At 37.4% G+C, this 18,924-nt stretch overlaps 1 protein-coding gene across 2 annotated transcripts in view; it reads right to left on the bottom strand.

The window, feature by feature from the left end:
- Positions 1–18,924, bottom strand: part of SPIDR (scaffold protein involved in DNA repair) — a 425,527-nt gene that overhangs the window by 393,733 nt on the left and 12,870 nt on the right. The window contains exons 2-4 of one of the 2 annotated variants that reach the window (XM_066379093.1): positions 9,826–10,063; positions 8,958–9,113; positions 8,270–8,336 (exon numbers count right to left, since the gene is read on the bottom strand). In XM_066379093.1, coding sequence (XP_066235190.1) covers positions 8,270–8,336; positions 8,958–9,113; positions 9,826–9,915 — 313 coding nt within the window. In that variant the 5' untranslated portion in view covers positions 9,916–10,063. The remainder of the gene's footprint in view (positions 1–8,269; positions 8,337–8,957; positions 9,114–9,825; positions 10,064–18,924) is intronic. The other variant, XM_066379095.1, reaches the window with a different exon arrangement.

Below are 18,924 nucleotides of genomic sequence, written 5' to 3' on the forward strand. Positions count from 1 at the left end.
GAGAAACAACCATCTGCTTTTCCCCCCTTCCCTCCCTTCTTTCTCTTTCTTCTCCTCTCATAGCCAGAAGCTCAATTGGTTCAAGTATCAGTGCTGGGCCCTGAGGATAGCTCGACTGGTCTGAGAATTGGCCTTAGGCATTAAGAATAGCTCGGCTAAGTCGAGCCTTGGCCCTAGACAGGGGTTGCCAGGCATACTTGTGGAAGCGCATGCAGGAGTCTATCTTCCCTTTCTCTCAAAAAAAAAAAAAAAAAGGAAGAGAGAGACATTAGATATTATCATTCAAGTCTTACAGAAGAAGAAACAGGCCTAAAACTTAAATGGCTTCATTCAATATATATTTGTGAACACCTCTAATACAATAAACCTTAACCCTTTGAGTAGTACAGACGTTTATGAACGTCTTCATGCTTCCTGACCATCTAGAGGAAAAATGTACAAAAATTTTTATTTTAAAAATGTGGAAGGCAACATTAAAAAAGGCAAATGTATGTTCTTTTTGTTTCCATAAATTCACTATCAAACAAACATGATTTTAAGTTAATAAAACTATAACTGGAACTAATTTCATTTTTTGAAAGAAAACTCACTCCTGAGGGTCAGTGAGCATGAAAAAAACTCCCTCTCAAAAGCTTAAGGAAACAAAGTAAATAAGAAAACCTCTCCCAAGGAATACAGTCTAAAAGGTAACACTAATCATGAAAAAAAATAAAAATCACCTTGGCTGATTGGCTTAGTGGTAGAGCATTGTCCCAGCATGTGGGCGTCCCTGGGTTCAATTCTCAGTCAAGGCATATAGGAGAAGTGACCATCTGCTTCTCCACCCTTCTTCCCTCCCCTCTTCTTTTCTCTTTTCTCCTCCCCTCCCACAGCCATGGCTTATTTGGAGCACAATGACTCCAGGTACTGAGGATGGCTCCATGGAACCTCTGCCTCAGGTGTTAAAAATAGCTTGGTTGAAAGTGACCCCAGATGGGCAGAGCACTGACCCTACAGGGGGTTGCCGGGTGGATCTCGATGTGACGTATGCGGGAATCTATCTCCCCTCTTACTTAGAAAAAGAAAAAAAAAAAGAAATCCAATCGTACATTATAGATAAGTTATGGTATAAAGGTAGTACAAAAAAAGTGAATGTGCCAACTTGTATAAATTTGGAAAGGATTCAGCAACAAAATGATGCCTAAAAGAACGTCACTTACAAAGGTATAAAAACATGAAATAATTATAGTAATTTACTGAGCACCTACTTTGTGCCATGAACATCAAGAATTACTAAAACTGTCTATTATTCAAAATATAGAATTAAAAATAAACTATTCAGAATAACCTAAGAATCTGTATTGATTTAAACAGCTAATAAGTCTAAGCTGTGTACTAACTTGCAAAAGACATTATCATTCTCTTTCATTATTATGCATCTGCAAAAGTAAATAAAAAGAAGGAAGTGGAATGCTGCAGGATGAATGTGTCTCCCTAAAAGTCACATGTTTAAACCTAATCACCAATGTGAGGTTTTACGAGGTCTCGAGACCTTTGGGGGCTCCAATCTCACGAATGGAATTATTGTCCTATAAAAAAAAGGGACAGAGAGATCCCTGGCTCCTCCTGCCACATAAGGACACAACAAGATGCTGTATATACACCAGGAAGTGAGTTCTAACCAGATACTGAATGCATTGAACTTCTGGCCTCTAAAACTATGAGAAATAAAATTTCTACTTTTTATAAACCACCTATCCTATGATATTTCTGTTTGCAACCTGAATGGACTAATACAGGAAGTTATCACTATTCTTGTGATTGTATTAAAAATTCATGGAACTCATAAGCCTATGAATTATAGGCACTTAACTATACAACTTGTATAGGTAAAATCACTATAAGGAATTTATTAGTCAATAAATCATTTTATTTGCTGAAAAGGGTTGCCCTTGAAATCAAAGCCCATTCCAGTGAAATTCCTGGAAGAAAACCAGCCAGACTACAAGAATAGTTACTATGCATGTGTAAACATTTCTTGGTGCCCACTGTGTGCCAGGTATTGTGCTAGCACCTGGTAGAATAAGTTGAACTATGTCCCACCCCCAAAATTCATTCAAATATTCAATTTCTAACTCCTCCCCTCGCATCTTAGAATGAGACCTTATTTGGAGACAGCATCTTTACAGTTAATCAAGTTAAGGTGAGGTCTTTAAGGTGAACTGTAATCTGACTGGTATCTTAATAAAAAGAAAAACTTTGCACACAGAAACAAACATTCAGAGAAGAATGATAACGTGAAGAAACACATGGAGAAGACAGCCTTCTATAAGCCAAGGAAAGAAGCCTGGAGAAGATCCTATAAGGAAACGACCCTGTCAATATCTTCATTTTGGACTTCTAGTGTCCAAAAGTGTGTTCCTGCACCTTTCCTGTGTGAAATATTAAGTTTCTATTGTTCAAACCACCCATTTTGTGGCATTTTATTATAGCAGCCCTAGCAAGCTAATATACATAGGACATAAAAGTGAGTAACAGAGAAGGGTCTGCCTTTAAGAAACCCTTTGTCCAATAAGGAGAAAACAAGGTCAACATAAAATTTATAAATTTTGTAATGCATCTCAAGGAGCAGGAGATCTCTGACCTCAATAACAAACAAAATTTTTGCTGGTTATTTCAGGAAAAAAGATAAACACTATGTCCTATTTACTTCATAGTTTCATTTATGTTTGGTAAATACATTTATTAAAAAGTTATGTCTTTTAAGAAAATCAGTCTACAAAGATTCCAGCCTCTTTATAAATTTTTATCTTCTTTCATCTCCCTTGACCTTTTATTAACATTCATATGCTTTCCTCTTTCACTCCCTTCACATCCCCTCTACTTTCTTCCCTTTTTTAGTCTTCTGTTCCCCAGTGCCTTAGAGATGAAATGGAGACATGGAAACATGTCTCTGCCTTTTCTACACACTTTGTAAAAGTATGTTCTCCTACTTGTTTTCTAGCTCTGATAAAACTATTACTTCCACACCCCAAAATTTCTAGTAAAAAACTGTCTTCAATACTTCAGATGCTATTTTTAAAATGAGCTAGTTCTAAGAAATGTCTTGATTCCCTTAGTCTATCAATTTCTATTTGTAAGCTGTTGTTAAATTATTAACAATACTTTCTTGCTTTAACTAGCTGCTTATACTGTAAATAAAGGAATTATACATTGATATGTTTTTTCAGCCTCTCAGAACATACTAAAAAGTCTACAGAATAGAAAGTACAGCCTGACTAGGCAGTGGTGAGTCGACAGAGCGCCAGACTGGGATGCTGAAGACTCAGGTTCAAAACTCTAGGGTCACTGGCTTGCGCGTGAGATCATAGACATGACCTGTTGGGAACTGAATAAATAAACAGAGTATTTTTGCAATCTGGACAGAGGTGCAGGGCCCAAACCCCACCTCATTTGCCTCATTAACAAAGAGCTACACCTGATTCTCATTTGTCTCACCCATGTTCTCCAGAGGAGACCACATTTTTTCTATGAATAAAAGTGGATGTGTTTCTGGGAGCACAGGCATTACGGCTATGGAACAGTAGAGACTATTTGCCGTGGCGTCCTCCTGAACCCGTGTGTGTGTGTGTGTGTGTGTGTGTGTGTGTGTGTGTGTATTTATATATATATATCTTTAAGTCCTTGTCTATCATTTATTTCAATTACATACCTTTTCCTGTTCGGGACCCCGATATATACTTGTTGTGGTTGAACCCCAACAATGAACTCCTGGCCGCTGGCTTGAGTCCAAAGGTCGGTAGCTTGAAGCCCAAGGTCACTGGTTTGAGCAAGGGATCAGTCACTGGCTCATCTGGAGCCCCCCAATCAAGGCACATATGAGAAAGCAATCAATGAACAACTAAGGTGCCCCACTGCCTTCCTGTCTGTCCCTCTCTCATTCTCTCTCTCGCTAGAAAAAAAAAAAGCAAGCACAGCAGAGTAGGTCAAATATACACGGTGGGGCAAAAGTAGGTTTACAGTTGTAAGTACATGAACCATGTATTATTATTTATTAAGTATTATTTTCCACATGAACAACTGTATATCTACTTTTGCGCCACCCTGTATATTGCCATGAGGAAATAATTCCAAAAGATCCTTTTGTAATTAGTAAAAGATAGCTTATTTAATATTTCTTTCTCTCTCCAAGTGGAATTTGACTATACTTAAAATGTCCAGAAAAAGATATAAGCCACATCTATAAAATATTATTTACTTGAGACAATGTATTATGATAGTTAAAAAATCACAATTGATCTTTGAAAACCACAGTATTTAGAGCTAATAAGAAAAGTTAAATTCTGCAGATCCATTACATGATTATGGAATTACAAAAGGATGTGTGCAAGTTTATTTTATAACAGAATTTTAGAAATCTTTAAAAATTTGACATTTTATTTTCAAGTGCTGAAAAGAAAACCCTTGTAAATGTTAGTAAAATAATATAACAAAGTGTTTAGTCTCTTATTCACAGTTTCCGCACTCTCCAGAACTTTAACCAGGCTTTCACATAGTTCTTTTTACCATTAGACATAGTAGCAATTGCTGCCATCAATTAAGTACCTCCTAAGTGGTAAGCATTTGAGCGAGGCATTCTTATTACTTTCTAATTTTAGCTCACAATAATGCAGTAAGGCACACATTGTTATTCCCATTTTCATATGCAAAAACTGACAGTCAGTATGGTTAGCTTTCCCAAGATCATACAGTCAGGTCACAGTCAAGATACTGTGGGACTAAAGTCTCAAATTCCCAAACTTCCTGCCCACCCACAGTGTGGCAGCAGAGCCAATGACCCACCTCATATTCAACCCATCTTCTTCCTTACTGACCAAAACCCAATTATATTTGAGCAGCAACATACATATTTTAAAATCCTTAATTTCAATGAAGTCTCTTTAGTGGACATGACCATTTGTCCCAGGTTAGAAGTCCTAGAGAGGGAATTCCTTCCCAGACAAAAAGTTCACCTAGAGAAAATCCTCAGACCCTACATTCTTCCCGTGAACTAGGTCTGGAGAATTCATTCTTCTTAGATGATCTCAGAAAATTCTCAGTAGGTATCGTCCATATACAAACAAAGAAGTATAAAGAAATTACATGGCATGAAGAGGTGAATACAGTGGTGCCCTGAGATACGAGCAGACCAACATACAATTTTTTAAGACATGAGCTGTGACTAGGTCCGTATTTTTGTTCAAGATCCAAGCAAAATTCCGAAATATGAGTCGTGATTCAGGAAGCTGCCGCTAGTTGGTGCGTTGGTGCATGGGACCAGTATCAGCAGCACAACGCCAGCATCTTGTTCTTTCTCATGTTACCTGCAGAATCAAGTTCAATCTTCTGCACTGTACTCATTCTTGAATCATTTTTGTATTTTTTACTAACTTTTTTTGTGTGCTATCATGGGGCCAAAGAAAATGAGTGTAAAGGACAGTGGTGAGAAGAAGAAGAGAATGGTGTTGATAAAAGTAAAGCAAGAAATAACAGAAAAACATGAGCGTGGTGTACAAGTGATTAAACTGGCAAGGCGGTACAACTGCAATACAGCTACAATTTGTGCCACCCTTAAACAAAAGGATACCATCAAAAGCGCAAATCCAGTGAAAGGAACTACAATTCTGTCCCAGTTAAGGACAAACATCCATGAAGAAATGGAGGAGCTCCTGCTGGTGTGGGTGAAAGAGAAAGAGCTGGCAGGAGATACAGTGACAGAGAATTTAATATGCAAAAAAGGCACGTATTATTTACAGTGACTTGAAGAAAGAACCATCAACCTCAAAAGAGGCAGCAGAAGATATGTTTAAGGCAAGTCACGGCTGGTTTGAAAATTTCAAGAAGAGATCTGGCATCCACTCGGTGGTGAGGCATGGTGAAGCTGCGAGTGCTGACGTTAAGGCAGCTGAGGAGTACATCGCACATTTTGCTGTGCTTATAGCAAAGGAAGGCTATATCCCCCACCAAGTGTTCCACTGTGACGACACAGGATTATTTTGGAAAAAATGCCCCGGAGAACTTTCATCACTGCAGAGGAGAAGAAGCTGCCAGGCCATAAACCCATGAAGTACCGGCTGACCCTTGTATTGTGTGCAAATGCTAGCAGTGACTGTAAAGTAAAGCTACTGCTAGTGTATCATTCTGAAAATCCTCAAGCCTATAAGACTCACAAGATTCAAAAGAAAAACTGCAGGTATGTGGCGCACCAATGCTAGGGCATAGGTTACGTGGTAGTTTTTTATTGAATGGGTAAATCTCATCTTTGGTCCTGCAGTAAAGAAATATCTTCAAGAAAATAAACTCCCAATGAAGGCAAATTAATCCTTGAAAATGCTCCAGCCCACCCACCTGGTCTTGAAGATGACATTCTCGATGAGTTCAAATTCATGAAAGTCCTCCACCTCCCACCAAACATGACTTCAATCTTGCAACCTATGGATCAACAGGTCATTTCCAACTTTAAAAAGCTTTATACAAAGCACTTGTTCCACCGCTGCTTTGACGAAACTGAGAATACAATTCTAACCCTTCAAGAGTTTTGGAGGGTCACTACAACATCGTGATATGTTTATGCATTATTGACTTGGCCCGGCAAGAGGTTACAAGAAGAACTTTGATCTCAGCATGGAAAAAGTTATGGCCTGATGTTGCTGACAGGGGCTTCGAAGGATTCAAACCAGAGACCGAGACCGAGATAGAAGCGTTAGAGATTGTCCCTCAGACAGTCGATGGGTCTGGAGGTAGATGAGGGTGACGTAAACGAGCTCGTCGAGGAACATGAGGAGGAACTCTAAACTGAGGAGTTGAAGGAGCTACAGATGATGCAACATACAGAGCTTCTGAAGACATTAGTAGTGAGGAGGAGGTAGAGTCAGAGGAAGTGATTTCTACAAGTGAAATTAAAGACATGCTGGCAATGTGGGAGCTTTCAAGTTTCACTGAAAAGAAACACCCAGAAAAAGTTTCAACTGGTCGTGCTTCAGCACTTTTTAATGACACTTGTTTGTCACATATCCATTATATTTTAAAAGGCAGGCAAAAGCAAATCTATTTGGATAGATTTTTATTCAAAAGTCCTGCAAGTGAAAGTGCCAAAAGTGCAGCCAAAAAGGCAAAAACAGGTGATGATTAAATGAAAAATACATAATGTTAAGCTTAGGTTAAGTTTAAAGTTAAGAAAGTGCATTTTTTTACAATTAAGTTTTTGTGGTTTCATTTTAAGTAAAGAAAGTACAGTTTTAGTTTTTTTAAAGTAAAGAAAATGCAGTTTTAGTTTACATTTAGTGTTAAGAAAGTGCAGTTTTAGTTTATGTGTCTACAGTGCCCGCATCCTTTCCTCCCTTCCTCCTCCTCCGTCATTCACCTCCATTAGCTGCACTTGTCTGTCTCCAAGGTAAGAATACAGTACTAAATAACACTTTTTTCTTTTATTTCATATATTTTGTTATGCATTGGTAAAGTATACATGTGTGTTTCTTAATTAAAAACATGTCTTTTTTCATAATTTAGGATGGTTTGGGGATGTTTCACAGGGCTAGAACGGATTAAATCTATTTCAGTCTTTTAAATGGGAGAAATCTGTTTGATATACGAGTTGACTGACTTACGAGCTTGGTTACAGAAGGAATTAAACTCATATCTCAAGGTACTACTGTACTAACTCGCCCCATTTATTAAGAAGTAAAAAATAATACACTGGTTGCAGTGTACTTAAAGAAAATAAGAAAGGAAATTCCAAAAACAAACCCCACACTAAGGCTGCAGGACTCAGAACAAGCCCAGCTCATAGGCGTCTTATTTCAGGAAATAACGTCAACCCCATCTCTTCAAACACTCTAATATACTTTCCTACTATTTGTAAAGGAAAGCATTCCCTAATTAATTCACCAAGTAAGAATTCACGCCGGAAATAGTATAGGTCATAATTTTATTTCACAAATCAGACTTTTTTAAAACCTTGGAGCTATGAACATGAGTTAACCTACTTGGCTCTGTTGATAACAGTGAATCCACAAAGGATACACAAAAGAAATTTTAATAATCATCTATAGACAGAAAAAAATGAGATAGATAGTGACAAAAGTAAAAGATACATTTCTCAAAAAATACATTATTACATTGTTAGAAGTCTTTTAACCAAAATATATAGTTTATCCAAACTATGTAAATAACATTTTAAAGGAAAGCAAATAAATCAAAGAAGGTTATATTATACTTATACATTTTTGTCAGGAAATCAACAAAATATTACCTTTCTTGGGACTAGTGACTAATTCAAGATGCTCTTCTGTTATTGCCTTCTTTTCAGCTGCTAATGACTGTAGGCAGATAGTAATAATAAAAATAACTACATATAATAGTAACAACAAAAATACAGTAATTTATATGAAAAGGGCTAAAAACCATCAATCTGTAAAATATTCAAAACCTTAACTATACCCTCCTTAACATACACTTCTGTTTTCCTAAATTTATATTTACCAATAATTATTCCCAGAGCACATACTCTTCATTTACTTATAAATGTATTTTTATATTTTTCCTGAATCTAAACAAAAAGCTGTCTAACTTTTCATTTATAATAGTATTCCTCCATAATTTAAACATTTCAAAGTTATATGTATAAAAATTAAACAGAATATCTCATTGCCAAAAGATATTAAATATATAAGCATTTCATAAATATACTTCTTATAAAGAAAAGGATGCTCAGCATTCTTCCTAGATGTTCTTCTCAGAAGGTATTGTCCACATACAAACAAAGAAGTATAAAAGAACTATATGGCATAAAGAGGTGAATACTAACTTGCCACATTTATTTAAGAAGAAAAGAAATACACTAGTGACAGCCTTCTGAAAGAAAATTAAAGAAATTCCAAAGAAATATAATCACAGTGTCCTGAACGCTCAGAATCAAAACAATTTTACAACTCTTTTACCTGAGTCCCAGAAGTATCCTGAAATCCTTCTTCACACCTGAGCCATGCTTCTGAAAGGGAAGAGGCTGTCCCCACTGTCCTGCTCTCAGCTCTTTCGAAATGCAATGGACTATTTCCTGGAAAGGGTGGGTATTCCATATCCCACTTTCTTTTTCTCTGCAGAGACAATTAGAAAAAAATCAACTTCATTAAACAAACAATTGACGATATGGAAACCCAAGAATGGCAGGAGTGAAGGCACAGTTTTTAAATGTCTCTGAATCTCCACATAAAGAGTCATGGGATAGCAGAACCAAAAGTGCACAACCATTAAAACTAGTCAACAAAGTTCAAAATACAGGTGGGTGAGGATAAACAATCAACCCTCCAAGCTCATGCATGGTAGTCTAACTGAAAAAAAAGAAGGTAGGTGAAGCAAGGGAGCAAAGAAGACCTGAGCACATAGACATCTGACGTTCACTACAAAGTGGAGCAGGCGATCTGAGAAATGTATCTGAAAGGTGGTGAGGGCAAAGGTTCCATCCAAGATCCAGAGGGGTGGGGAGAGTCTAGAATAGTAAAACATCAGTCAGCTAGGACTATCTTCCCCAAAAGGACCCAACACTGAGGAGAGAACTACTGGCAGTAGAGAATCTACTCAGCAGCACAGGGATGATAGAGACAAAAAAAAAAAAAAAGAAAGAAAGAAAGAAAGAAAAAGTCCATAAGCATGGTGGAGGGGAGCAGAGTTAAGAAATATTTAAATCTATATAAATAAAAATGTAAATGTTCATTTGTTCAAAATCTTAAATCTCCAAAAGTTCTACAGATTGCTTTGACATTATAAAACACATTGCATTCGAATACACGCTCTTTTTTATATACCTACTATTATATAGATATAGATGTCACACCTGTGACAGGTAAAAACATACTTTTTGAAAAACAGCACCAACTGTTGGATGTAAAAGCAACACATGCTATACTTAATATTTTAAGATTTCAATGTTTCCGATTTATAATCCATTTACGAGCAACCATACTTGAGGATGCACGGTTGCAATCGCATTCTGCAGCTGCAGATCTGCTTTGTTCTCAACAGAATGAATGCAACAGGCTGAGAGTGGCTGAAAGACGTCAACAAGGAACAGAAGATCAGCGTCAAACGTGACTCAGTGCTCAGCAATCACGCAATTACAATCACCTTGCATTCCGGTACTACCCAGCTGATGATTATAGTTTGAGCTAGCATGTTCTCATCGGCACTATGACTGAAGTGTGTCCTTATTCAAGGCTCTGAAACCTAATGGAGAAATGAAAGAAATGTGTTGTGCCACCGGAAAAACTAAACTGCCTCAACTTGGAGAACCGCCAGAGCCATTAAAAACTTTGCTTGCCAGATATACCATCGAATCAAAGCATTTCCTATCTAACATCAGGAAATAGAATTCATGCGTCCAAATGACATCGCTGGATGCAGAAATCGTAACAGCTCAATTCATGCCAACTCTCAAAGTGAAAGGACAAATTTATCATAAAGCCAGCTCCCTGCTTCCGTTCCCAGATGGTCAACATAAATTCCCACAAATGTATTTCATCAGTGATGGCAATGATGAATTGAACGAACACTGAGGAATTTCTACCGGCATAAAAAGGTCCATTATTTCCCAACTGCGAGTGCTTCTTTAAGAAAAAAACAATTTAGTGCACTTGTTCAAAACAGCAATTGACATGATGCCATCTGATACACACAAGATTGTTATTCATGATGACAAAACAGCTGCTGGAGAACACGTGCTAAGATTCAATGCTCCAACTATAGACAAAGTGGCAATTTGTTATAGTTGGAGATCAATTCCAACCAGAGATACTGTTCTTCATAGGAAAAATAACTAATTGACAAAACTTGCAGAAACTCATTGATGCTACGATGCCCTGCAATATCCAATCATTTTTTGGGATAGTGCCGATGGATATCCCTTCAACTTTAAGATGATAAATCCAGTCAGTGGTGAAGAAACAAATATGAAATGCAGCGCAATGAACTACAGTGTGTCCGTAAAGTCATAGTGCACTTTTGACTGATCACAGGAAAGCAACAAAAGACGGTCTATATAAATGTAAAATCTGCACCAAATAAAAGGAAAACCTGCCTAGTTTCTGTAGGATGATGTGGCAGCATGTGCGCATGCACAGATGATGATGTAACATCGTGTATACAGCGGAGCAGCCCATGGCCATGCCAGTCGAGATGTGGACAGTACAGAGGAAAGTTCAGTGTGTTCTGTGGCTCGCTAAATTCAAATCTGTGACCAAAGTGCAATGTAAATATTGGTGTGTTTATAACAAGTGCCACCACATAGGAATAACATTACTCGGTGGGATAAGCAGTTGAAGGAAACCAGCAGTTTGATGGAGAAACCTCGTTCTGGTTGGCCATCAGTCAAGGACGAGTCTGTAGAGGCTATACGGGATAGCTACCTAAGGAGCCCTAAAAAATCTGTGCGTGAGCCCACATCGAACTGCACTGAATAGGTATGAAACTGGGAGAGTTTTCCTTTTACTTGGTGCAGATTTCACATTTCTATCACCTTTTGTTGCTTTCCTGTGACCAGTTAAAAGTGCACCATGACTTTATGGACACACTGTATTATTCATACCAATTAATGATTAGAGAGAATGAAGACAATCACATTTTGAAATGCCGTCAATTGTTTCACCAATATATCGCAAATATGTATGCAAAAATCGAAACAGAACATTTGATATTCATCCGTTTGAATCAGACCAAGCTTCCCTCTGAAGAATACATTCATTTGTGAGATGCAGTTGTAAATGACGGTAATACAACTAACGCTAGAAGACTAATGATTTTGCTATCTTCATATACCAGCAGTCCATGTCATATGCATGAGTATGCTCAAGAGGCAACTGCATATGTTCATCACTACGGGCATCCAGACCTATTCATTATATTCACGTGCAATCCAGCTTGGGACAATATACAACAGCTCTTACTTCCTGGTCAATTGCCAGTGGACAGGCATGACATCACAGCACGAGTTTTCAGACAGAAGCTGAAATCGCTGATGGATTTCATGGTAAAACATGAAGTGTTTGGGTCTGTGTACTATAAAAAAATTAATGAGCAACGTCGCAGAAGCAACAATCTTGACAGGACCTTTCAAAGGTGAAGATGTCCTCATTCCTCGCATTCCTATGATTCCAATGGATATGCCATTTCAATTTAAGAGATTGCAATTCCCAATTCGATTGGCATTTGCAATCACCATCAACAAAACTCAGGGCCAATCTTTAGAATTGTGCGCTTTAGATCTACACATGGATTGCTTCTCACATGGACAATTATATGTTGTGTGTTCTAGACTCAGCAAACCAGACAATTTCTATATCTGCACAGACAATGGAACAACAAAAATATTGTATACCCACAAGCATTGTGAAATTAAACATATTAGAAACGTGCACTTTCTCTTTTCTTTCTTTTCCATTTAACCAGACTGAGCCACAGCACCGTATGGCCGGGTACAGCTAGTAACAAATAAACATGAAGCCTTACTTTTGCATACTACAAGGTAACAACAGAAGGTACAAAAGCTATCTTGAATCCTACCTCCTAAAATTTTAGAAAAATTGTAAAATAAAAATTAGCAACATAAAGGTATCAGAGCCAAACATCATGCAGTTATTATTAGGAAAAAAAGAGAGAGCAAAATAACATCCCAACCCACAAAGAAAGCACACAAAGACATGCACATAAAACAGAAAGAAACTTGTTTCTGATATGCCTATAAAAAACACATAACCTAAACCTAAACAGGAGAAAATTTCAGACAAGCCCAAAATTGGCCTAAACACCTCAATAATGACAAGGTCAAGAAACAAAGAAATTCTGAGGAACTGTTCCCCGATTAACAGAAGACTAAAGAAACATGAAATACCATATTTCCCCATGTATAAGACACTACCTTTCCCGAAAATTCTGCAGTCTAAAAACTAGGTGCGTCTTATACAGTGGTTGGGGCTTTTTAAATGCCATAGATGGAACTGAGGACGACATAATATATGAAGACAGTGATTTGTCATCAGACACAGATGAGGACAAGTTAATGGATGGGAGTTTTGACAGTGATGAGGAGTTGTATGAATTTTATGATGAATAAAACTTGAGTTCAATAACTTTATGTAATAATTTTTTATCAAATTTCCAGCCTCAAAATTAAGGTGTGTCTTATATATGGGAGCATCTTACACATGGGGAAGTACAGTAAACTAAAACTTATAAGATCAAGATTGGATGATGTACCAGGGAAAAAGGTCATTTCTGGGTAATTGATAAAATTGGATTATGAATGGGTACCAGATCAACTTTCATTTCCTATGTTGTAATCATACTGCGCTTATGAAAGAGAATGTCTTGTACTATAGGGAAAAATATATTTAGGAGTGTAGGTGCACTAATCTCCCAATTATTCTAAAATAGTACAAAAAATGAGATATATACATGCAGGCAGAGAGACAGAGAGAGGGAGAGGAAGAGTGAAGAGGAAGAGATAAAAAAGAAAAAGAACAGAGCTAAAGTAATAGAGAGGCAAATAAAAATAAATTGGTAAATCAAATAAAAGATAAAGGGGTGACCCTAGCCAGTTAGCTCAGTCAGTTAAGAGTTCTATGCTATCTAAGGCCCTGGCTGGTTGGTTCAGCAGGAGAGTGTCGGCCCCATGTGTGGAAGTCCAGGGTTCGATTCCCGGCCAGGTCACACAGGAGAAGCACCCATCTGCTTCTTCACTCTTCCTCCCTCCTTCCTTTCTATTCTCTCTTCCCTTCCCGCAGCCAAGGCTCCATTGGAGCAAAGTTGGCCCGGGAGCTGAGGATGGCTCCATGGTCTCTGCCTCAGGCGCTAGACTGGCTCCAGCCACCAGATGGGCAAAGCATCGTCCCTAGGTGGGCATGCCAGGTGGATCCTGGTTGGGCACATGTGGGAGTCTGTCTGCCTCCCAGCTTCTAACTTCAGAAAAATACAAAAAAGAAAAATAAGAGTGCTGTCCCGAAACAAGGTTGCAGGTTCAATCCCTGGTCAGGGCACACATGGAAAGCAACCAATGAATACACAACTGAGTGAAATAAGAAATGAATGCTTCCTTTCCCCCTCCCCTCTCTTGCCCTTCCTGTCTCTAAAAAATAAAAAAATTTAAGCCCTGGCCTGAGGGCTTGGTTGGTTGGAGCATTGTCCCAGAGTACAGAGTTTGCCGGTTAAATTCCTCAGTCAGGGCATATACAGGAACAGCTCAATGGTCCTGTCTCCCTGTCTCTGACTCTCTCTCTCAAAAAAAAAAAAAAAAAAGAGGGTCATCATATTACTGTAGTTTCCCAGGGTTGCCATAACAAATCATATCACACTCAGTGGTATATAATAACATTTTCACAATTCTGGAGGATTGAATTACAAAATGAAGGTGGTGTCCTTCTAGAGCAGAGGTAGGGAACCTATGGCTCACGAGCCAGATGTGGCGCTTTTGATGACTGCATCTGGCTCGCAGACAAATCTTTAATTAAAAAAATAACGTTAAAGATATAAAACATTCTCATGTATTACAATCCATTCATTTCCTACCGTTCATGTTCATGGTTGCGAGTGGCTGGAGCCAATCACAGCTGTCCTCCGGGACAACACCAAATTTTTATTGGATATTGCGTAACATACACGGGTCATTGTATGGCTCTCACAGAATTACATTTTAAAATATGTGGCATTCATGGCTCTCTCAGCCAAAAAGTTTCCCAACTGTTCTAGAGGCTCCAGGGAAAAATCTTTCCTTCTCTTTCTCCAAGCAACCCTTGGCATTCCTTAATGCAGTGAAGGAAACCCAGCTGGGCTTGCAGACACCCTTGAAATATCCACACACCAAATGGACTACTGGTAGGATGGGGTGAAAATGGGGGTGGAAGATAAAATGCATCTGCTCTGTGGTGGGCTTTAGAAAGGAGAGGAGACAAACCTGGAGTGACAGCATATTTTTTCTCTGCTGGACTACAAGGAGGAGAGGAGCTCAGGCTGTCTGGATTTTGTCTGAGGATAACGTAGAGGGAAACTCTGAGTGACTGGGTCTCCTTCTTTCAGGAGGAGCAGATAGAAGGGCAGAGGGGGAGATAAACCAAAGCAGCCAGAATGCAGGGTCATAACCAGTGTTCCCACGGGCTGCAAGCAGACCAACTGAGCAGAGACAGAGAAAGCTAACATATGGCCATCCAGCCTCTTAGATCCCACCTTCCTCACCTCCCCGACAGAGCGTGTTAGAGCCACTCTTCTGTGAAGAACAGAGATGCTACGCATCTGGTCTCCTGGTGTATTGAGACATGAAAAGGAGTGCTGGAAACCTGAGATCACCACCACTAGAGCCATAAAGCCAAAGCCATAAGACTGAGCCATAAAGCCCTCACAACAGGCCCCACCCAGAAATGCAACTACAGTTCGCCTACATCATTGCGACAGCAACATCTCAGCAGTGGACAACTCAGGGAATTTACAGAGATAAAAGTTGTAATACAGCGACAACTATTGGAAGAAACCTCTCATAACCGAAATTTATATTTCTTTTTTTCTCCTGTTTTCCTTTTTTTTCTTCATATTCATTTTCTCTCATTTTTCTCTTTTGAACTGTATCTTCTTTAAATTTTATACTGGTAGTCTTATTTATTGTGGTGTTTTGCCTATGAATTTGTCAGCTTTTGATCTTTATTTCTGTGGTTTTTCTTCGTGTCATAATTTCTTAAATTTTTATATTTTATTTGTATTTCTTCAATATTAATTTCTCATTTTATTTTTGTTAGCATACTTAACAAAATACCATTATCAAATACCATTAAGGAAGAAGAAATCAAAATCATGGCTACATAAGACAGAGATGTATTTCAAAAAGAAAATAAAAAATCTCCAGTAAAATATTTCAATTACATGGAAACCTTGGAGTTAAATGATAGAGAATTCAAAATTAAAGTTCTGAAAATACTCAACGAGATCTAGAAAACACCACTATACAACTTAATCAGCTCAGAAAACAAATTAATGAACAAAACAAATAATTTACACCAAGAGGACTGAAACTTTAAAAACAAATGAAGAACTCAATATGTGAACTGGAGACTGAGGTGGCAAGTTTAGCTAATAGAACAGATCAGATAGAGAAAAGTATCAGTGACATCGAAGACAGGCAACTAGAGATGTTACAGAGAAAATAGGAGAAAAGACTCACAAATTTAAAAAAACTGAGAGAGCTCTACAAGATTTGTCTAACTCCATCAGAAAGAGCAATATAAAAAAAAAGGGTATATCACATGAAGATGGGGGAAGGGAACGGAGAGCCTATTCAAACAAACAATTGATGAAATTTTACAAGCCTATGGAAAGACTTAGAGCCTCAAATCCAAGAAGTAAATAGAATGTCAAGTTACTGCAACTGAAACAGACCTACTCCAAGGTACATCTTAATAAAATTGTCAAAAATCAATGACAATAAAAGAATCCTCAAGGCAACTAGGAAAAAGAAGAACATAACATATAAAGGAGAACCCATTAGGTTATCATCATACTTTGCAGCAGAAACACTACCAGTCAGAAGAGCGTGGACCCAAACATACAAAATAGTGAAAGACAAGAATTATCAGCAAAAATACTATATCCATCAAAGTTATAATTCAAATACAAAGGAGAAATAAAACTTTTTAAAGACATACAGAAGCTGAGGGAATTTCTCCCCAGAAAACCCCACTACAGGAAATACTTGGGGGGTTATTCGACCAGAAAAAAATCCAAACAAATCAAAATTACAAAAAAAGCTCCAACAAGGTTCACCATAAAAACAAGGATAATCTGTGAAAACAATAACATAAAAGGGGAAAGGTTAAAGGTCTGAAGTAGCAAAGGAGGATCGAGTACAAAAGCACTAAATAAGACAAAGGATTTTTGTATATATGAGCATTTTTTTCTTAGTAACCTAATGGTACTCACCCACGAAAAAGCCACCACTGAACAACAGCTTTAAAAAGGAAGTATGGAACACCACCAAACAAAAACAACTGAAAGAAACAAAAAAGACAAGGCACACTGAGCTACCAGAAAACCAAACATAAAATGTCTATAGGAAATCCTCAAGTGTCAATAATTACTCTAATGTAAGTGGACTGAACTCACCAATAAAGAGGCACAGAGTAGCAGATTAGATCAAAAATCAAAATCCAAACATATGCTGACTTCAAGAGACACATGTAAGCTGCAAAGACAAAAAGTAGATTCAAACTGAAGGGTTGGGAAAACAATACTCCAAGCAAACAATATTTAAAGAAAAGCAGGTGTAGCCATACCCATATCTGATAATGCTGACATCAAGACAACAAAGGTAACCAGATGGACATTTCATAATGATAAAGAAGACACTGTATCAAGAAGACACAACTCTTCTTAATATATATGCACCAAACATGGGAGCACCAAAATATATAAGACATCTACTAACTGATCTAAAAATAGAAGCAGACAAAAACACAATCATACCTGGAGATTTCAACACACCAATGACGGCTTTAGATAGATCATCCAAGCATATAATCAATAAAGAAATATCAATCTTAAACCACAGTCTAAACAAAAAGAACATAATAAACATTTATAAGAAATTTCATCCCAAAATGTCAGATTATACATCATTGCCCAGTGTGCATGGAACAATCCACAGGACAGACCACATGCTGGGACAGAAAACTAAAATCAACAAATTCAGGAAGATAGAAATTATGCCAAGTATATTTTCTGACCATAAGGCTTAGAAATTAGAATTCAACTGCAAAAAAGAAATAAAGAAATTCACAACAATGTGGAAATTAAACAACATACATCTAAAAAATGGGTCAAAGAATAAATAAAAGCACAGATCAAAATATATATACAGACAAATAAAAATGACAACACAACCAATCAAAATTTCTGGGATGCAGCAAAAGCAGTAATACGAGGGAAGTTTATATAATTACAGGCTTATATCTAGAAACAAGACAGACCCCAAGTAAACACCTAACATCACATATTAAGGAACTAGAAAAATAAGAACGAAGGAAAACCAAAGTCAGCAAAAGAAAGGGAACTGTAGAAATGGCAGCAGAACTAAATGAAAGAGAACAAAAAAACTATCAAAAAAATTATTACAAGGAGCTTGTTCTTTGAAAAGATCAATAAAATCAACAAACTACTTGCTCTCTAAGGAAAAAAGAGGAAGGACTCATAAAATCCAAAATGAAAGAGAAATTACCAGACATCATAGATATACAGAGGATCATAGTAGATTATGAAAGAGTATATGCTACCAAATTCAGCAACCTAGAGGAAATGGATAAATTCCTAGAACTATGCAATCTTCCTAGACTGAGTGATGAAGAAGTGGAAAATCTAAATAGCCCCATAAGCAGGGAGAAAATAGAAACAACTATCAAATACCTCCCCAAAAAACAAAACTCCATGATCAAACAGCTACACTGGTGAATTCTATCATTCACAGAAGATTTGGTACCTAGTGTTCTCAAAGTCTTCCAAAAAACAGAAGAAGAAGTAATACTCCCCAATACATTTTATGAGCCCTACATACCCTGATACCAAAACCTGGCAAGGACAACAGAAAAAAGGAATACAAAGGCCAAAATCCTAAACAAAATACTAGAAAATCAAATAAAACAAAATATTAAAAAAATAATACATCACGATCAAGTGGGATTCATTCCAGGAGCACAAGGAATGAACATTTTCCTATGTTGAACATTCCAGGTTCAACATAGGAAAATTGATCAAAATAATATACATCAATAAAACAAGAACAAAAATCATATGATCCTATCATTAGAAGCTAACAAGGCATTTGATAAGATACAACATTCCTTTATGTTTATAACAATAAAATCAGAATAGAAGGAAAGTACCTCA

The sequence above is a fragment of the Saccopteryx leptura genome, chromosome 3 (assembly GCF_036850995.1).
Source record: "Saccopteryx leptura isolate mSacLep1 chromosome 3, mSacLep1_pri_phased_curated, whole genome shotgun sequence".
Taxonomy (NCBI): Eukaryota; Metazoa; Chordata; class Mammalia; order Chiroptera; family Emballonuridae; genus Saccopteryx; species Saccopteryx leptura.